The sequence below is a fragment of the Mobula hypostoma genome, chromosome 19 (genome assembly GCF_963921235.1).
Source record: "Mobula hypostoma chromosome 19, sMobHyp1.1, whole genome shotgun sequence".
NCBI lineage: Eukaryota > Metazoa > Chordata > Chondrichthyes > Myliobatiformes > Myliobatidae > Mobula > Mobula hypostoma.
Window position 1 is genome coordinate 56065448 of NC_086115.1, and position 19520 is coordinate 56084967.

The window sequence follows — 19520 nt, forward strand, 5'->3', positions numbered from 1 at the left end:
CTTTCTTAAAATGCAATCCAGCAAATGAAAAATAAAACTTATAATTTTCCAATATATTTTTCATTCAATAAAAATGTTGCATCAGTTTTAGTTAGCTTGAGTAAATGCACAACAATATTTTAGTCCAAATCATGAACACCAGAGGTTCAGCAGATGCTGGGAATCCAGAGTAACGCACACAAAATGCTGGAGGAACTCAGCAGTCAGGCAGCATCTATGAAGAGGAATAAACGGTTGATGCTTTGGGCTGAGTCACTTCATCGGTCCTATGAGGAGGAATAAACAGTTGTTGTTTCAAGCTGAGACCGTTCATCAGGGTCTTGGTAGATGCTACCTAACATGCTGAGTTCCTCTAGCATTTTGTGTGTCTTACTCGATATTTTAGTGCAAATTCTGTGATGAGACTGAAACAAATAAACTCTAATCGTCCTTTCATAACTGCACAATGTAAAAGGAACCAATTTTGCCATGATGTTTCATTGTAATGCCCATCACATTGACCAATAGTACAACATTGCTAACCCTCCATATACATTTAATGACAGAATGATTGTCAATATGTGCACTGGACATACTGATCTACTTATCACGTCATTGTATTGTTCTGAGCACACATATTCAATCCACTATTGATTAAAATGTGATCCAGGGAACATAAAATTGATGTGCATTTGTGATGTGTGCTAAACATATAATACAATTCCAAGATGACATGTGAGTTCATATACTCGAGTAATGTGATTTGTGTTATAATGGTGTAAAATGTTTCTGTAATGGTAACATTTTGAATTCAGGTTAAAGCCAGTGCACGAGAGTGCAGATGGCCCTGGTATGAATTACTTTACTGTTCTGATCAGTTAATGATATTGACCATTTAGCTGCTGCATCCCATCTCAGGCTGGATCAGGAATTCATGGCTCTCTTTTTAATACTTGTGCAACTCAGCGATACCTTTAAAAGGAGACATATATAATTATGGCCTTATTGTCTTACATCAATGCCACGCATTCAGAGGACACACCACAAATGAGCTGTGCACTGATGATGTCTCATAAGGTGACAAAACTTTTGCAAGTGGATTGCTGAGATCGAAGAACAATTCAGCCCAAATGTAATACAATTTATGAAAAACTATACAAAGACTGACAAACAACCAACGTGCAAAAGAGGTCAAAATATGCAAATAAAAATAATATAATTGTGGAGCAGCATGGTAGCAGTGACCTGGGTTCAATTCCCACTGCCGCCTGTAAGGAGTTTGTACGTTCTCCCCGTGACTCTGTGGCTTTCCTCCGGGTGCCCCAGTTTCCTCCCACAGTCCAAAGGCATACTGGTTGGTAGGTTGATTGGTCATTGTAAATTGACCTGTGATTGGGCTCAGTTTAAATCGGGGAATTGCTGGGTGGGGTGGCTCGCAGGGTTAATTCCACAACGTATCTCAATAAATAAATAATAGGATATGACGATGTACAGTTGGGAGGTGCTAAAATTAATATGATTCTTCTTCTTCTCCCTCTCTTTCTTCTCCTCCTCCTTCTTCCCCCAATGTGTTGGGATGTTGGCTTGTAGAAATACTCTGATATTATTCCCTTATCCTTCCAGAGGATGTGGAGGATTTTTGCGAGACAATTTTAATGCAACAACACAATTCACTGATAATAATTGCATTGTCTTTTTAACTAGTATGAAGGATATATTTACAGTCAGAGTCATAGAGCACTACAGCACAGAATCAGGCCCTTTGGCCCATCTAGTCCATGCCAAACAAATAATCTGCCTAGTTCCATTCACCTACAACTGTACCATAGACCTCTATAACCCCTCATTCTAGGTACCTTCCAAATTTCTCTTAAATGTTGTATCCGTCACTTCCACTGGCGGCTTGTTCCACACGCTCAGCACCCTCTGACGGAAGAAGTTCCCCCCTCATGGTCACCTTTAACATTTCACCTTTCACCCTTAACCTATCCAGTTGTATTCTCACCCAACTTCAGTGGAAAAAAGCCAGCTTGCATTTACTCAATGAATATTCCTGATAATTTTGTATATCTTTATCAACTCTCCCCTTATTCTCCCTCTCCCCAGGGAACAAAGTCATTTCAACCTTTCTCTGTAACTCAAGTTTTAAAGTCCCAGCAACATCCTTGTAAATTTCTTTGCATTCTTTCCATCTCATTGATTTTTTTTCCTGTAGGTAGATGACCAGAACTACATGCAATACTCCAAATTAGGCCTCACCAACATTTTATACAACCTCAACATAACATCCCATACTCAAATTTTTTACTTATAAAGGCCAATGTGCCAGAAGCTCTCTGTATGACCCTATCTACCTGTGACGCTACTTTTAAGGAACTATAGATCTGTATTCCCAGTTCCCTTTGTTCTACCGCACTCCTCAGTGCTATTCAACTCACTGTGCAAGAATTATAGATCTGTATTCCCGGATCCCTCTGTTCTACCGCACTCCTCCGTGCTATTCCACTCACCATGTAAGTCCTACCCTGGCTAGTTCTCACAAAGCACAAAACCTCACACATGTCTGCATTAAATTTTTTAGCCCATTTTTCCATCTGGTCTTGGTCTTGCTGCAAGCTTTGATAGTCTTCCTCATGGTCCACTATACCCCAGTTTTGCAATCATCCGTAAATTTGCTGATCCAGTTTACCATATTATCATCTAGATTATTGTTATAGATGACAAACAACAACAGACCTATCACCGATTCCTGCGGCACACCACTAGTCACATACCTCCAGTCAAGAGAGGCAACCACAGAACTCTGGCTTTTCCAGGCTAAACCTGCCATACTGATCCACAGCTTGTTTGGTTATTAAATACTATGTGTTACTTCCCAAGTATCAACATCAATGTAGCATCCTTTTTCATCTAAAACAGGGTTTCTCACCCTAGGGTCCACAGACCCCCTAGTTAATGATAAGACTCCATGGCATAAAAAATGGGTTGGGAACTCCTGTTCTAAAAGAAACCACTGGGGAATAATTTTAAAGTATCATAACAAAATAAAACTAATATTTCTACCAAAAATCAGGATTTCTGAAAATCCCAAAATAATGTTAATAATAGTATTTAGTCAGAGCATTTTACATTTACACATTAAATGTATATTCCTACTTTCTTTCAAATGTATGGTCCTGCTTTAGTAAAAATATTGTTTTTGCTTAAATTTAATTCCAGCAGTACTGGGGTTTTCCTTGGATTTGTTAGTTATAATGAAGAGCCATCAAAGAAGGCCAAAGCTATAGCACTTGAATCAGGAGAGGAACAAAAGTAAGTGTAAGTCCCTGGGGGGAAAAAAGAGCTGTAAACTTTTGGATGTTGTAATTAATAGTATTATTACTACAGAACAAATCATTCTATTGGAAAACATCTAAACTTACACTATACAAAAAATGACAACTGCACTATTCATTTAAGAATTATTACCAGCGGCAAATACACTCATTCACAACAGACCTTCTGACTATAATAACAGATGACAACATGGTTAAAAAATTAACCACAATTTATCATTCTGACAGTTTCAAAACAAAACGTCAAATACCATTTCCTTCAACGTTAACTTGGCATTTCAAATTTTGTTAAATTTGGCACTTCCTGTCTTTTTTTGGACACGACTTCAAAAATCTGTAGGAAGTCTAAAACGGGCACTTAGATTTACCCATTTAACTATTTCATAAAATTATTTTTGCTAAGGGGGTGCAAAGTTACAAAGTGTAATTTGGGCATATGTGATATATAACCTATTTGTAAGTATTCACTGAGGTCATCCCAATTTTGATGTATTTTGATGAGTGCAGCAAAAGGAGGGTAAATAACCTCAGAAATAGAGGCAAGAGTAGGCCATTTGGCCCCTCAACCTACCCCACCATTCAGTAAGATCATAAGTCGGTAAATTTTTACTTTCGTCCTACTTTCCTGTACTAACCACAAATCCCAAATCCCTTAACATCTATCAGTCTTAAAGAAATAAAAATCATGCCAGATATAACAGGAAAGGCTCTGCACTAACTTTTTTACATTATATTAATATGGATGGATATGTTACATTTTATCCAATGAAATCAACAGACCCTCTGAAAAGCTGGTAACTACAATTTGCCAGGCTATGTAACAAGCCTTCGGTAGGAGCCATTTTTCTAAAGACGTTACATCAATTGTATTAGATACAAAATCTTTTGCCCAATATGCCACTGGCATTTAAGGCAACACTGAAGGTCCTCCATCTTTGGCAGTGCTCATGGCTTCCTTTATTATGTCAATAGCTTTCATTTAGAAGGACAGGTAAACCACATGTGTGTCTGTCTTATCCTGCAGTCAGCTCCTACACAGATAAATACAAGTCATCTTCCATTATTAGTTGGACGCAGTCATTTTCTATCAGTAACTTTAAGTTACACTCAACTTCAAATATAGATATGAGAGGTGTCCAGGAAATTTCCATTTTGCTGACCCTCGTCATCACATAATGGTTATCAAAATGATTAAGCTTTCCCCAGAAATACCAAGAGGACTACAGCCTTGTCCTGTCGTAGAGTTTGGAGGCTTGCGTGCCTCAATAACCTAGAGAGCTATGTTGGCTGGAGTCAGGGCTTTATGCTTTGGCTCTTGGCAGGGTCACCCACATCAAACAGGTCAAAGGGCAGAGGCCAGACTAAGAGTGGTCCACCGGCCCTCCAGGTTTGGGGGTTCAGCTCAGGGCCAACAACCTGGACTGGTAAAACAAAATTGTTACGGAAACAGTAATGAAGAATCCTTCTACATCTGAGAGCGATGGAATTGCAGAGTCTCCATCCAGGACTTGCATAACTGACAGCAGAAAATTGAGTTACTGACACAATGAAGGAAGCCTTGAACACCGCTAGAGGCGCAGGACCTTGTTTGCTTTCCTAAACGCAGTGGCCTAACAGGCAGTAGGGAGGAATACCTAGAGAATACTACAACCAGAAGCTTCTGGATGCAAGCAGCCTTGTGATAAGCGTGAAAGCTAAACAAAAGATCTATTTATCGAACAAATGCATTGCCACTTTAAATGGATTGTGTGTCCAAAACGGTGTAAGTTCATTTTGTTCAAAATCTAATTAAGCCCAGCTGCTTCAACTGATATTAGTAATTATTCAAGTGAATATCTGCCAAGTAAACAGTTTTTGAGAAGTCAGTAAAAAGCACAATTTTTTTGCTGTTTCATTTTTATTAATGAAAGTTGTAAATTCCTGTTAAGTGAATATGAATACCTCAATTGCTTAATTTTACAATTCAATTGTAATGAAACATTACTTGACACTTATTTAAATCACAGCAAATTTAAAAGAATATAAAATAAATCATATTCATAAAACATTCCATTGTGATTAAAATGTGCAGGGGATTTGGCTAAAAGAATAGTCTTACTAAGTTTTTCTGTCAACCTCTGGTAATTAAGTACAATTTTGACATTTAAATGACTATTCAAGTAACAGGAATTGACTGTACATTAATGATAAGGACATTCTCCCCACTAGGTAAATGTTTATGGATATTAATATATGTTCATATTGTTAGATTTAACCCTTACACCACATCTGATTATTCCTTTCTGACTGTACACTACACAACCTCCTCACAAACAGCAACAGAAATCGCGTTAATACGCTTAACTCTTTGAAGTACGACTAACATTGAAATCATTATGACTTGCAACACGTTTTAAGACTAGGGCAAATAAAAATGGATCAAAATATAGGGAGTGAAGTAAATTTATAAATTTACTACAATCATATGTAATACTACCTATTTTATCATGTACGTATATACATAGTTTTCTCTAAAGAGGAATAGATTAATTCTCATTGGGCCCTCTTGCTGGTGTGTAGCCGCAGACTCCAAGTAAGCTAAAAGGTATGATTGATTAATTGATTGACAGAATATTAAAAATGCACATCATGTAAAATAAAACAGCCTGGGGCTTTGTTAAGGCTGTATGAGATCCCCAGTATCCTAAGGAACATATCAACTGGATATTGTTCGAAAACTACTGCTTTGCACTTTAATTAATCCTTTTATCCACACAACCCAACTCTGTTGGTAATGGGTTGAGAGGGAAAGGTTTCCAATTGAGATTGCTTTTGTTTTCTCTCATTAATTCTCATCCACTTTAAGCAGCCCAATCTGGCAACCTGAGCCCATGTCTAGGACAATCCTTAGGCAGTCTGAGAAGATTGGCTCACTTATCTTTTTCCGCCAAAAGAAATGACCTTGCTTCCACTTCAGCTTTGCCTCTGCGAAGTGCCTGAGATGAGGCATGCAGACCAAATAGGAACTAACAGCCAATTATCTGTGCTTCAACAACATGACACATTATGCTAATATTCCAGAGCAGAAGCTGCCATCCATTTCTATTTGCATTCAACACATGCTTCATTCACCTAACTAGCAATGCAAACAGTGTGTGGTAGGGGGGGGGGTTGATGATCAAAAGATGCCATTCTTTTTTTTGTGCAGGGGGTAGGTTTGCTGTTTCTCTTTGAACTGACTTCCACGAGTTTCTTTGTTTTGCGGCTAACTGGAGAAGATGAATTTGAGTTGTATACTGTATTCATACTTTCATAGTAAATGAGCCTTTGAACCTTTGAACTTTCCTATTTGCATTTAACTGAGATGTTTCATTCAGATCACACCTAACTGGGAACACATGGTGTTTATCCATCCCAACGTTAATGATATGTTTAAGTGGTGTAAGGGTTCAACCGAATGTACCGTTAATCATGGCAAAGTAAACCTAATGATGTTCCCCCTCAATTGAGTATTTTCACATTGAAAAACATCCTTGATAAAGAATATGTGCTAAGAAAAGTTCTTCAAAAGAAATCTAGGATACATTCACTCAGATTAAAATGTCACTTACATATAAATTATAGGAAAGATGCACTTGTTAAATAAAAATAAAATGAAAAAACAATACAAATGAAAGAGGGATATTTAATAAAATTCCAAGCTATAACAAACTACAAAAATATAAAATGACTGCAGATATGGCAAAAGATATGAAAAAATGTTCTATTGCAGAGTTAAGAAGTTCTCTTTCACTGTTAAATGCGGAGGAAGTCTTAAATCACAATTCATAAAAAATAAGTAAGATGTTCATTGTGGAATCAGCACATGGCCTTGTAGTTGCTGGACAGAAAATTTACATCCTGTTCTGACTTGCTTTAAATACAAATGTACAAAATGTAAACCAAGACAGTTATAGAGAAATTTACAAAACCTTTTTTTTAATAAAGACAAAATACAGTTCTAGTAAATGCTATTTTCTTAAATACGTGCAAGTAGCCATTTTCATTGATTTGCTATTGCGATATTCTAAGGAGACACCATCTTGTTTCGAACATCATGATCCCAACCTCCAAGACAGACCTGAGAGGAAGTGAGGCGGCTAGAGCAAAGAAAACGGAGCAGCTCTGTCATGTGGAATGGTTACCCTATCAGGAACTGGCGTGTTCCCACTAAATAGTTCCAGTAAGATGGGGAAAATTGAAGAATACCAAGATTCACCATACAAACGATGAGCTGAGACTAGCTGTTTCCTCCAGAGTTTGAATTAGCTTGGTGATAATCCACATGATGATTGGAATGGGCCTTCACACCTGTAGTGCTGTTTGAATGATTATGATGATTCTGCAAAAGAGACCACAGTAGATGACTTTACCACAGCAGAAAGCAAACATCATTTTTGATTGAAGAACGCAACTGAATATTTTTCAATTTCAATTCAATACAAGCTTAATTGTCAGTCAACCATAGGTGAACACTCATGAATTAAATCAAACAAAACAGTGTTACTCTGGAGTCAAGGGGCAAAACACAGTATCAACAGTCACACACAGCACAAAGGAAACACAAGAAAGCAAGTACAAATGGTATCACAATCACGCAATAAGAGTCCAAAATACACGCCATCATAGCTCCGACTGCAGCTTGGATGCCGTGCCACACCACCAACCCGGTAGAGCACACTGACGTCAACCACCAAACTCCCCCGCCACCCCCCCCCACCTCCCCGCGACACCATAGCTTGAGGTCTATTCCTTGCACATACAAACCATGTCAAATATTAGTAATATACAACGATGCATAACTTTGACAGTAATCTCAATCCCTTGACTACTCGCAATTAATTACAGAAAACTTAAGACAAAATTTACAATTGAAGTAAGGAATAGATTTCAAAGTCTAGAAATAGAATCTGTTGAAGATGATAGCAATCATGTAGAAATGAAGTTTAACTCTCTGAAGGATGCCTTGGTAGAATCAGCAAAGGCAGTGATTCCTAAAAAAGAAAAAAGCACAAAGAATAAATGGATGACAGATGAAATCAAAAATCCAATGGAAGAAAGGAGACTGAAGAAAGCAAATCCTATGGAATATAAATTCTTAGATTAAAAGCTTATGTCAAAAAGCCAAAGAAAAATGGTTAAACCAGGAATGTGAACAACTAGAAAGAATCTAAACGCAAACAACAGGAATTCTGCAGATGCTGGAAATTCAAGCAACACACATCAAAGTTGCTGGTGAACGCAGCAGGCCAAGCAGCATCTATAGGAAGAGGCGCAGTCGACGTTTCAGGCCGAGACCCTTCGTCAGGACTAACTGAAGGACTAACTAGAAAGAATCGCTATTATTGATCCAAAAAGGGTACATCAATAAATCAAGAATATCACTGGTTAAAAAGCTCCTCTGTTCTTCAGGTGGATGTTTGAAAGCAAAGGACGGTACCATTATCATGGAAAAAGATGAGATTATGAACAGATGGACTGAGTATATTCAGGAATTGTTTGAAGGCGATCGAGGCGAAATACTGTACCAGAAATTAAGAAGAACATTGAAGGTCTAAGCGTATTTTAAAATCTGAAGTTCGTAATGCAATAAATAAGATGAAGAAAGGAAAGGCAGCAGGTCCTGATGAATTAGCAATAGAACAAATTATTGCCCTTGAAGATTATGAAATTGAAAATCTTACTGATTTAATCAATGACATTTATGAGACTGGAATAATACCAGAAGAGGTGAAAAAAATCAGCATTTATCACTCGTCCTAAGAAACCTGGAGCAATAGAATGTGAATTACATAGGACTGTAAGTTTAATGAATCATATCACTAAAATACTTCTAAGAATTTTGATGACAAGAGCGAAAGGTAAGATACAAGCTGAAATAGGTAATGCACAATGTGATTTTGTGAAAGACAAAGGTACAAGAAACGCAATATTTGTGTTAAGGATACTATCAGAACGAGCTATTCAAGTGCAAAAAGATTTGTTTGATTGTTTTATCAACTACACAAAAGCATTTGATAAAGTGAAACACAGGAAGTTCTTCTGCAGACTTTGACTCTCTCACTTGCTGCTGTCTCTCCAGGTAATCCTAGACAGCCTCAATGATGTTGAGATCAGGGCTCTGTGGAGGCCGTACCATCTGAAACCATCTAAAAAATCTAGACTTTTGCACAATACTGTATATATAAATAAATTAAACAAGTAATGGGAAAAGACAGCAAAATAAAAAAGACAAAGAAGTGGTGAGGTAGAATTCATGGGTTTGTTGTCCATTCAGAAATCTGATGGCGGTGGGGAGGAAGCTGTTCCTTAAACATTGAGTGTGTATCTTCAGGCACCCAAACCTTCTCCTTGATGGCAGCAATGAGTAGAGAGCATATTCTGGGTGATGGAGATGCTGCCTTTTTTAGGCATCGCCATTTGAAAGATCAGACTTCCTTAAAAGGTGGTGCTCACTTCTCTGCTGTTCAGAAGTGTCGGACTTCCCTGCCTGAGCATCGACAAAAGTAGTACAACAACACAAAGGAAAGTTGTAGAAGGGAACCCATGTTTAATACAAAACCCTGCAGCACCATTAAATAGTTTTTGACCTTTTAAAACCTCACTGTTGTAGAATGTGCTTCTCACTATGAAGTGCATCACGGTCTGTGTTGCTCGAATGACAGAACTGAAAAGGCGGCAGACTGCTTCCAACTTGAACTCAAATATAATTCAAAAAGAGAGCACGTTGGGTCAACATTATGATGTCTGAAATGTGCTGTATAGTCATTATGAAACTTGGTGCTCTTCAACACATCACTATTGTAAGGTGTGGTTATTTCAGTTACTGTCACCTTCCTGTCAGCTTGAACCAGTTTGGCTATTCTCCTCTGACTACTTTCATTAACACGATGTTTTTGCCGAACTGCAGCTTACTGGATGTTTTTTTGTTTCTTGCACCATTTTCTATAAACTCTAGAGACTGTTGTGCATGAAAATCCTATGAAATCAACATTTTCTGTGATACTCAAACCACCCCATCTGGCACCAACAATCATTCCATGTTCAAAATCACTTCGTTCACATTTCTTCACAATTCTGACATTCGGTTTGAACAAATGAATGTCTTGACCATATCTACATGTTTTTATGCATTGAGTTGCTGCCAGATGATTGACTGATTAGATATTTGCATTAACGAGCCGGTGTACCTGATAAAGTGGCCACTGAGTGAATATCCCACGGGATTCACTTCCAAAACTATGATTCATTGAAAACTTTGCTTACTGAAACCATAGCTAAACAAATTATATTTGTTCTATGAAATGGTTTGATTCCTGAAACACCATGTCTAAATTTGCAAATTTTGTTCTCTGTGTTTGGGAGTCCATTTCATTCTGCACCCGGCCTTCATAAAGCTTTTTTAGTTAGTCAAATGTGTTTCATTGGCACCCTGTCAGCCATACTAACTGCTTAGGCCAACGTCCTGGAATATCCTCCCAAAGTCTCTTCAGGCCCCCTCTTTTTAATGCAACGTTTGAACCTTGCCTTCTTTGGTTCAGTATCTAGTTTTCTTAAGCAGTAGATCCTGGTTAATTGGGCCATTGGTTAATCGGGGCATCTGCTTATTTGGGACAACTATTAACAAACAAAAACTAACCGAGAAAATAGCTGGGATTCCTTTTGTTTATTTGGGACACCATGCCGCTTAATTGGGACAGGAGACCATTGCTGAGCATTTTCTAACTAGGATCAGTCACGTGGATTTGTGTGGCCATTAGACACACACTGTGCTGAGAGCAAACAGTTTAAAAACTGTTGTTAAACCCAGTCATGCCAAAGGGTCTCGGCCTGAAATGTCGACTGTACTTTTTCCATAGACGCTGCCTGGGCTGCTGAGTTCCTCCAGCAGTTTGTGTGTGTGTTGCTTGGATTTCCAGCATCTGCAGATTCTCTCTTGTTTGAGTTTTTAATTCTGTCAGCTGTGTGTGTTTGTGTTTAAAATACAGTAATTTTTGACATTGATAGTTGGCGAGAAATAAGCAGTAAGACAATTCAGAACTGTTGCTCACTGCGGTTTCAAGCATTCAGGCTTGGAGATGCCAGAAATGACTGGAAGTAAAAATGAAATGATTTCACTACTTCAACAAATTTGGACCTACAAAGAAGTTGAAGTTACCAGCAATCATCTTGAATGCTATCTTTGGTCTGCACCGGATACTCAGTTCTCACCCATGGCTCCAAGTAGCTGTTTGCATGTGACAGTGGCCACATCCCTGTACACCACTTCAACAGGTGAGCTAAACCAGGTGAGGGTAGCCGGCAAGTCTCATACCATATGCATATGTATAGCAGGGTGCCTGACTTTTGCACAGTATTGTATTTGTCAACATGGAGCAGAGAGCGAGTTTGTAAAACTGGCGGAAGCAAAGGAATTTGGGAATGACAAGTGTGGAGCACCACAGGAGAGGCGTGGGACAGATGGCAGAGAAGGAGTGCTGGGGGGGAGTGGTGGGTGCAGACATCCAGCCCTGAGACATCAGGCCAGGTCATTTGATTCCACACAATTGGTTTATTGATTATTACAGAATGTCTCTCTGGTGCTTCCCTCTCCCTCTCCTCTCCTTTCTCCTGTTCCCAACCATGATTCCCCTCTCCCTGACCCTTTCCCATCCTTTGTCCACAATAGAGATCCATATCAGAACCAGGTTTCTTATCACCAACATATGTCATGCAAATAGTTTTTTTCTGAATGGCAGTGGTACAGTGTAATACATAAAATTACTACAGTATTGTGCAAAAGTCTTGGGCACCTTAGCTATATGTATATATTTGCCTGAGACTTTTGCACAATACTGTAGTACCTCCTATGTATGTACCTGTCCAAATGTCTTTCAAATGTTGTAATTGTAAAAATTGTAAATGTTGAAGAAGTTACCCCTCAGGTCTTTAAATCATTCCTCTCTCATTTTAAACCCATGGCCTCTAGCTTTAGACTCTTCTACTGTGGCAATAAAAATCTGTGGACCTTCATTTTATTTATGTTCTCCATGATTTTATGAAGTCAATCCTCAACCACCTACACTCCAAGGGAAAAAATCCTCATCCTATCAAGACACTCCTTATACCTCCAGTCCCAGTAATATCCATGTGAATCTTTTCTGCACCTTTTCTGGTAAAACGAGATCCTTCCTATAGCTGGGCAAACAGAATACTCCCATGGTGGTCTCACCAACATCTTGTACAGTTCTAACACAAAATCCTATGAATTGTTTTTACTCAGGAACAAAAAGTTCTGCTGTTCTGAATAAAGCAGACAGCCAACACCTGAAGCTGAAATCGAATACCACAAATGTCCTGTACATCACAGACGAACATGTAGCGTAGTGGTTAACAGTACCAGCGACCCGGGTTCAATTCCTGCTGCTGTCCTGGAAGGAGTTTGTACGTTCTTCCCATGACTGCATGGATTTCCTCCGGGTGCTCTGGCTTCCTCCCACAGTCCAAAGATTAATTGGTTGATAGATTAATTGGTCATTGTAAATTGTCTTGTGATTAGGCTCGGATTAAAATTGGGGGATTGCTGGTGGTGTAGTTCAAAGAGCCAAAAAGGCCCATTCTGTTCTGTTTCTCAATAGAAAAATAAATGTCCGCAGGATTTGTTGCAGTTTGAATCTGTTCCAGCCAAATACATACTCACACTTATTTTGGAATAAATTTATTTGTTTCATTACTGCTTTACATATGTTCCCTCATGATGTATTTACAGATGCCTCCTTTATGTGTGTATTTGCATTTAGTAAAATTATAACATCACATGGCTAGCCAGAATAGAAACCTTTCCTGCATTTTTGAGATTCAAGGGTTCATTTATTATCAAAGTATACAACTCTGAAATTCTTCTTCTCCAGACAGCCACAAAACCAAGAAAGAAAAGACCGGTAGCATGATCATCAACCCCAAAAAGGAACAAAGACTAAACAGGCATATCGACTCCCAAATCCCCTCCCCCACACATAATAAAACGAGAATGATTGGGTGAAAAACTCAGAATATAAAAACAATAAATCTGGAAAAAGATGTCCATAGTCCAAATCCATATCAAAAAAAAAAGAAAACATGGGTAACGTTCTCCGGGCTCAGTGACAGGCCTTTCCCTCTCTGTAGCAGTGTGATCCCACCAGTGATCAAAAGGCAGTCTCCCCTCTCCGATACGAGAGTGATCCCACCAGCGATCAAAGGGCAGGCAGTTGGCGCTCACCTTCTGCATTTGCCTCAATGTTTCAACCTCCCTCATCGCTTTAATTGGCAAACAAAGGAAGCTTTAATTGGCTAAATGCAGTCAAACATCAGCTCTCAGCCTTCTTGCCAGGAGGTTCGCGCACTCTACCTCTGCCTCCGGGAATCCCCTCGGAGACTGCAGAGTGCTGGAATACCCAAACGATCTCCAAACTGCAAATCACAGGCTCCAACAGTTCCAGAGTCACATTCAAGATGAAAACGTAAAAGTTATAAAGAAAGTGAAATGCATGGTTTCATGATCTAGCCAGAAGATATCAACTGAAAGAGCTTTGTACACAGGTTCCACCCTGACTGGAAGTTGACGAGAGTTGATGTTGATCTTTTTAAGCTGGGGGTGGTAGTGGGGATGAGATCCCACTATCTATTAACTGCTTCCAATGGCGTGTGCCTCAAATAGCCTTCGACAACCAAGTCCACCTCCTGGCCTTCACATGTGGCTTGGCCATTAAGTCCAGCGGATCCTTTTTTAGTGACAGGAGAAGGGGCAAAGGTGGGTCACTTCTGCCTTAAAACCAGTTGCTTTGGCAGACGGGGGTCTTCAGCCGTGGTTGGCAGCTGATCTGAGAGAAGGTAAACTCTGATCTCAAACCTCTGCTGCCTTGCTTAGGGGGAAGGCTTCAGGAGTAAATCTTGAGCGAAAAGTCCGGAGCTGGAGTCCCTAATGCAGTCCTATGTTGAGTTCAACGCTGACCGGTCACTCCTGCGACGCTGCCGGTGCCAAATTTCATCAGTCTCTGCTGTTCCTTTGGGTTCATCAGATGCAAGGAGAGGGGAAGCTTGCTACATGTACTCCTACATAAGCCTGGTCTCCATATTGTACTGCCCAGGCTTATGTATCTAGGTAGCTAGGACTCAACATCTATGGTTCACCCTGATCTACAGAGGTCATCATCATCTTAAGGGATAAAGACACAATGTGCATGATCGGACAAAAAACATTGTCACCTTATGATAAGGGCAGAAGAACCCCATCAGTTCTTCAAACCCTTCATGCTATGCAATGTATCTAGGCTAATTTGTATCACAACCACATTCCAGCCACCGCACCCAAAGTACATATATCGATTTGCAAATCTAACATGTCTGATAAATTGCTTTTTTTGGAATAATGGGGGGTTAGTTGGAGTGTGTTTAGGGAGGACACCACTGACTGCTTCAAAACACTGCTACACTTTACTTGAGATTTATCAGAGACTAACTTACTGTGTTGTTCTATATCCCTTCATTTCTCAGTACCCAATTTCAGATTCAGATTCATTTATCACACATACACCAAAACATATAGTGAAATGTGTTTTATTTAGATAACAACCAACACAACCAAAGGACCATGAGATGAGTGTCGCCACACATTCCAGCACCAACATTGCATGCCCACGATCTGCAGAGAACAGCACAAGCAATCGCAGCAACAACAGCAACAGAAACCACCTTCCTCCCTCCCACCTGCCCACTCACACACACTGACAGTCTTCCAGCCCCAGGATAGATTGTCATCGGCCTCCAGACTCACAGTAATTGGGCCTTCGAGTTCAGAGCTCTGGCCCTTGTGCTTCGCCTTCCAGACTTCAGATAAATCTTCGAGCTTTGATCTTCGGTATCGACCCAAAAGATGACCCTGGACATTGAATGCCAGACATTCCGATGACCAGGACCCCAAACACTGGGCCTTGAATTCCAGTCGTGCTGGCTCACAGACTAAGTGGGGTCACTATTGCTCATCCCCACATAGAACTACAACCCCGGAATGTGCCGACGACTTGCTGACCTGGGGTGGGGGAGGGCCTCAAGCGTTTGTCCTCGCTGGTCTGCTGTCCCCTTATCTGTCCACAGATGTCCTTTGTCTCATGTCTACGTTGCTGGCCTTTGAATGCCATGTCTAGACTCTGGCCTAACCTCTAATTCTCCAAATCCCTGTCCCTAAACCTTAAGGTGACCCCTAACTCCCCTCTCTGTCCCCAAGGCTATCCCTATAAACATAAAGAACAACTAAGTCTTAGCCTCAACCTTAACAGAGACAGCAGTTCAGTGCCATCTCGACCAGAAGTTCACATTCAACTCCAATCTTAGTATTGTTCAAAGTTCAAAGTACATTTATTATCAAAGTATGTATACTAAATATGACCTTGAGATTCGTCTCCTTACAGGCAGCCACAAAACAAGAAACCCTACAGAACCCATTAAAAAGACTAACAAACACTCAATGTGCAGAAAAAAATCATGCAAACAATAAAAGTAAGCAAATCATGTTCAGAACTGAAGCTCATGAAAGTGGAGTCCACTGCCACAGAGCCAGTCATCACTGCAACCGATCCAGGAGCCTGTTAGTTGCAGGCCACAGCTTCAGTTCAGCACAGAGACGAGTAAACCTCATGAAGCAGTGAGCTGAACACCAGCCCATCCCTTGACTCTGGCCCCAAAATCTCGATCTTTTAAAATCTGGCCTGGAGCTTAAATCGGACAAATTGTCACTTGATAATTCAGAGAAAGGACATTGTCATATCTTTACCCAGTTAAATTTATAATTTAAATGTAAAAAAAACTACTTAAGTTTTAGATTAGAAGTTCAGATAAACTAAAGAAAGAGATCTGCCATGTGCCCATTGACTCTTACCAATTTTTATCTATGCACCACAGAAAGGATTCTGTCCGGATGCATCATGGCGAACTGCTCTGCACATGACGACAAGAAACTGCAGAGAAACTGCTGTGGACGTAGCTCTGTACATCACAGGAACCAGCCTCCCCTCTGTGAGCCCTGTCCATACTTGTCGTTGCCTCAGTAAGCAGCAAGCATGATCAAAGACCCACCCAACCTGGTCATCCTCTCTTCTCCCCCTTCGCATCGGGCAGAAGATGAAAAAGCCTGAAAGCACGTACCACCAGGCTCACGGACAGCTTCTATCCACTGTTATCAGACTCTCAAACAGACCTCTTGCACAAATAGATGGACTCCTGGCCTTCCAGTCTACTCGTTATGATCTTACACTTTATCGTTTACCTGCACTGCACTTTTACAATAGCTTTTACACTTCCTTTTGCATTGTTATTGTTTTACCTTATCAATGCAATGAGTAATGATTTTATTTATCTGATTGAAATACACCATGAAATAGGCCCTTCTGGCCCTTCGAGCCATGCCGCCCAGCAACCCCTGATTGAACCCTAGCCTAATTACAGGGCAATTTATAATGGCCAATTAACCTACCAATGAGCACACCTTTGGAGTGTGGGAGGAAACCAGAGAAATCGGAGGAAACCCACGTGGTTACGGGAGGATCATGTGAACACCTTACAGGCAGTGCCGGGAATTGAACCTGAATTGCTAGTACTGTAAAGCGTTGTGCTAACCACTATGTCACCGTACTGCCCGATTTGTTCTATATAAACAATATGTAAAACAAGCTTTACTCTGTATCCTGGTACACGTGACAATAATAAACCAATATCGAAGGTACCATGTCAGTGCCTTTAGCTCTTCACTACTAAATTATTGCTTTATCATGGAATGTTAATTATACAAATCACAGTCCACAAATTAATCTGTTGCAAAATAAACTTCGATCAATAATGAATTATACATTGAAGCACGCGGTGTTAATTTTCATCTATGGATGTCACAATTAGAGGGCAGTGTAGGTCTATTATTACATTTCCTGAGGCGGTACCACAAGATGGCACTAACAGGGCTCCATTATGGTTTCTGCTCTCTCATTTACTCACTAATCTGTCTCTGTTATAATTAAACCAATATTAGCCATTAACTTCCTGATAGGATGAAGGGATCCAACAGTTTATGGTCTTAAGGAATTTTAATTCCCTTAGGTTACTACAAATCACCAATATCAATATTCTGGTAGGCAATCTAAAGCAGATGGGAACAGCAGCTGAGGAACTTCATTGGGTTGAGTCTCACCTGCCGCCGGAAAAGTCTTTGAAGTAGACTTCGTTTGGGTGGTTCGGGCAGATAACTCCTATCGAGGTCCTGAGGTAGACTTCCATTTGGACCAAATACATTCAGTTCCTTAAAACATTCAGTTTCTATCATCTGCAGGGAACAGAAGAAAGAAATATAACTGACTGGACAATAAATCCTAACAGCAAATCTCCAAAAACTTCATTCAAATTGCTAAATCTATGTTAACAAACTAATCAGTGTACTTGCTGTTCGCCCTCTGCATTCTCATTAACAATCCTTGAAACAAGTCAGCCAATAGAAAAGAAAAATATATATCAGCTTCGATTTCCTGGGTGTCAACATCTCAGAGAATCTGTCCTGGGCCCAACATATTAATACAGCTACGGGAAGGCACGGCAGTGGCTGCATTTTATTAGCAGTTTGAGAAGATTGGGTATTTCGTGAAAGACTATAGCAAATTTCTATAGATGTACCATGGAGAGCATTTTGATTGGTTGTATCACCATCTGGTATGGAGAAGCCAATGTGCAGGATCTGGAAAAGCTGCAGAGAGTTGTAAACTCAGCCAGGTCCATCGTGGGCACTGGCCTCCCCAGCATCTTCAAAAGGCAATGAATTAAGAAGGTAGCATTCATCATAAAGGACACTCGTCATCCAGGGCATTCCCTCTTCTCATTACTACAATCAGGGAGGAGGTAAATAGTAATATTTTTATGTATGGCACTGTACTACTGTCATATAACAACAAATTTCACCATATACAGTACTGTACAAAAAGTCTTAGGCATATATATGTTGTATATGTAGGTTGGGTGCCTAAGAATATTGTGCTTCATGTATTGCCCCTGTACTGCTGCTGCAGCAAAAAAAACTAATTTCTCGGCAAATGTGAGTGATGGTAAACCTGGTTCTGATATGGGTCTCTATTGTAGACTGGGAGTGGGGTATCATAGTTGGGAAAAGGGAAGTTGAGAGAGGAGGGAGTGGAAAGGATGGGAGAAACATTCTGTAATGATCAATAAACCAATTGTTTGGAATCAAATGACTTTGCCTGGTGTCTCAGGGCTGGGTGTGTCTGCACCCCCCCCCCCCACACACAGCCCCTGGCACGCTTTCTCTGCCACCTGTCCCACACCCCTCCCGTGGCCCTCCACCCTTGCCTTTCCCAACAGCCAGATTTACAAACTCGCTCTCTGCTCCACGTTGACAAATACAGTGCTGTGCAAAAGACTTAATGCACCCTAGCTGTATATACTGTATGTGCCTAAGACTTTAGCACGGTGCCGTAAGCCAATGATAATAAACCTGATTCCGGCGCAGAGGAACCTGCTCGGCATTTGCTTACCAGGGACCTACTAAGGCATAACAACTTCTTCCTCTTAGGGAGTGGTTTGAGATTGAGGATGTCGGTGTTGATTCCAGTATTGCGGATACATGTGGAAATCTCAGACTCTTTCACAGATGGTGCAGGAGGTGATTGACAAGCCGTGTGAATGGGTAGTTTCTGAAGTGAGGTGCCTGGGAAGGAGAGTTGACTCTGAGTGCACACCAGTGCACATCATTGACGGAGGAGTTCAGTCAATGGATAAACCTTCTGGAGTTTGGTGTGTCAAAGATCATTTACATTTTATTTCTGCCTAAGTGATGACAGGTTGTTCTGCTGTGAAGCAATAGTTACGTTCCTGAAAATCCTTGCACAAAATAGCAGAACAGTCTTCAAAGTACAGATTTAAACAGGTTTTCCCGACGGTGATCGAGCTTTAACCAGTGCAGCCGCATAAAGCAAAATCATGTTTCCTAATCCATGGTATAACCAAGTCTCACCATGGAAACCTGCATTTGAGCAGAACTACCTGCATCTAGAGCAGGGGTTCCCAACCTTTTTTACGGCATGGACCCCTACTACTAACTGAGGGGTCTGTGGACCCCGGGTTGGGAAACCTTGAGCTGGAGTTTACTTTTATACACAAACACTAATGTCTCCGCGG

General features: G+C 40.4%; 1 protein-coding gene and 1 long non-coding RNA gene across 3 annotated transcripts in view; one reads left to right on the plus strand and one right to left on the minus strand.

Annotated features, from left to right (window-relative positions):
- LOC134359063 (uncharacterized) overlaps positions 1-17501 on the plus strand; it is a 33166-nt gene extending 15665 nt beyond the window's left edge. Inside the window, exon 3 of the long non-coding RNA XR_010021029.1 lies at positions 16251-17501. This is a non-coding gene — a long non-coding RNA (uncharacterized LOC134359063). The remainder of the gene's footprint in view (positions 1-16250) is intronic.
- LOC134359061 (G protein-coupled receptor kinase 5-like) overlaps positions 5177-19520 on the minus strand; it is a 336788-nt gene continuing 322444 nt past the window's right edge. For both annotated transcript variants that reach the window (XM_063071934.1, XM_063071935.1), the window contains 2 exons: positions 17530-17661; positions 5177-7674 (listed from right to left, as the gene is read on the minus strand). In XM_063071934.1, coding sequence (XP_062928004.1) covers positions 7573-7674; positions 17530-17661 — 234 coding nt within the window. In that variant the 3' untranslated portion in view covers positions 5177-7572. The remainder of the gene's footprint in view (positions 7675-17529; positions 17662-19520) is intronic.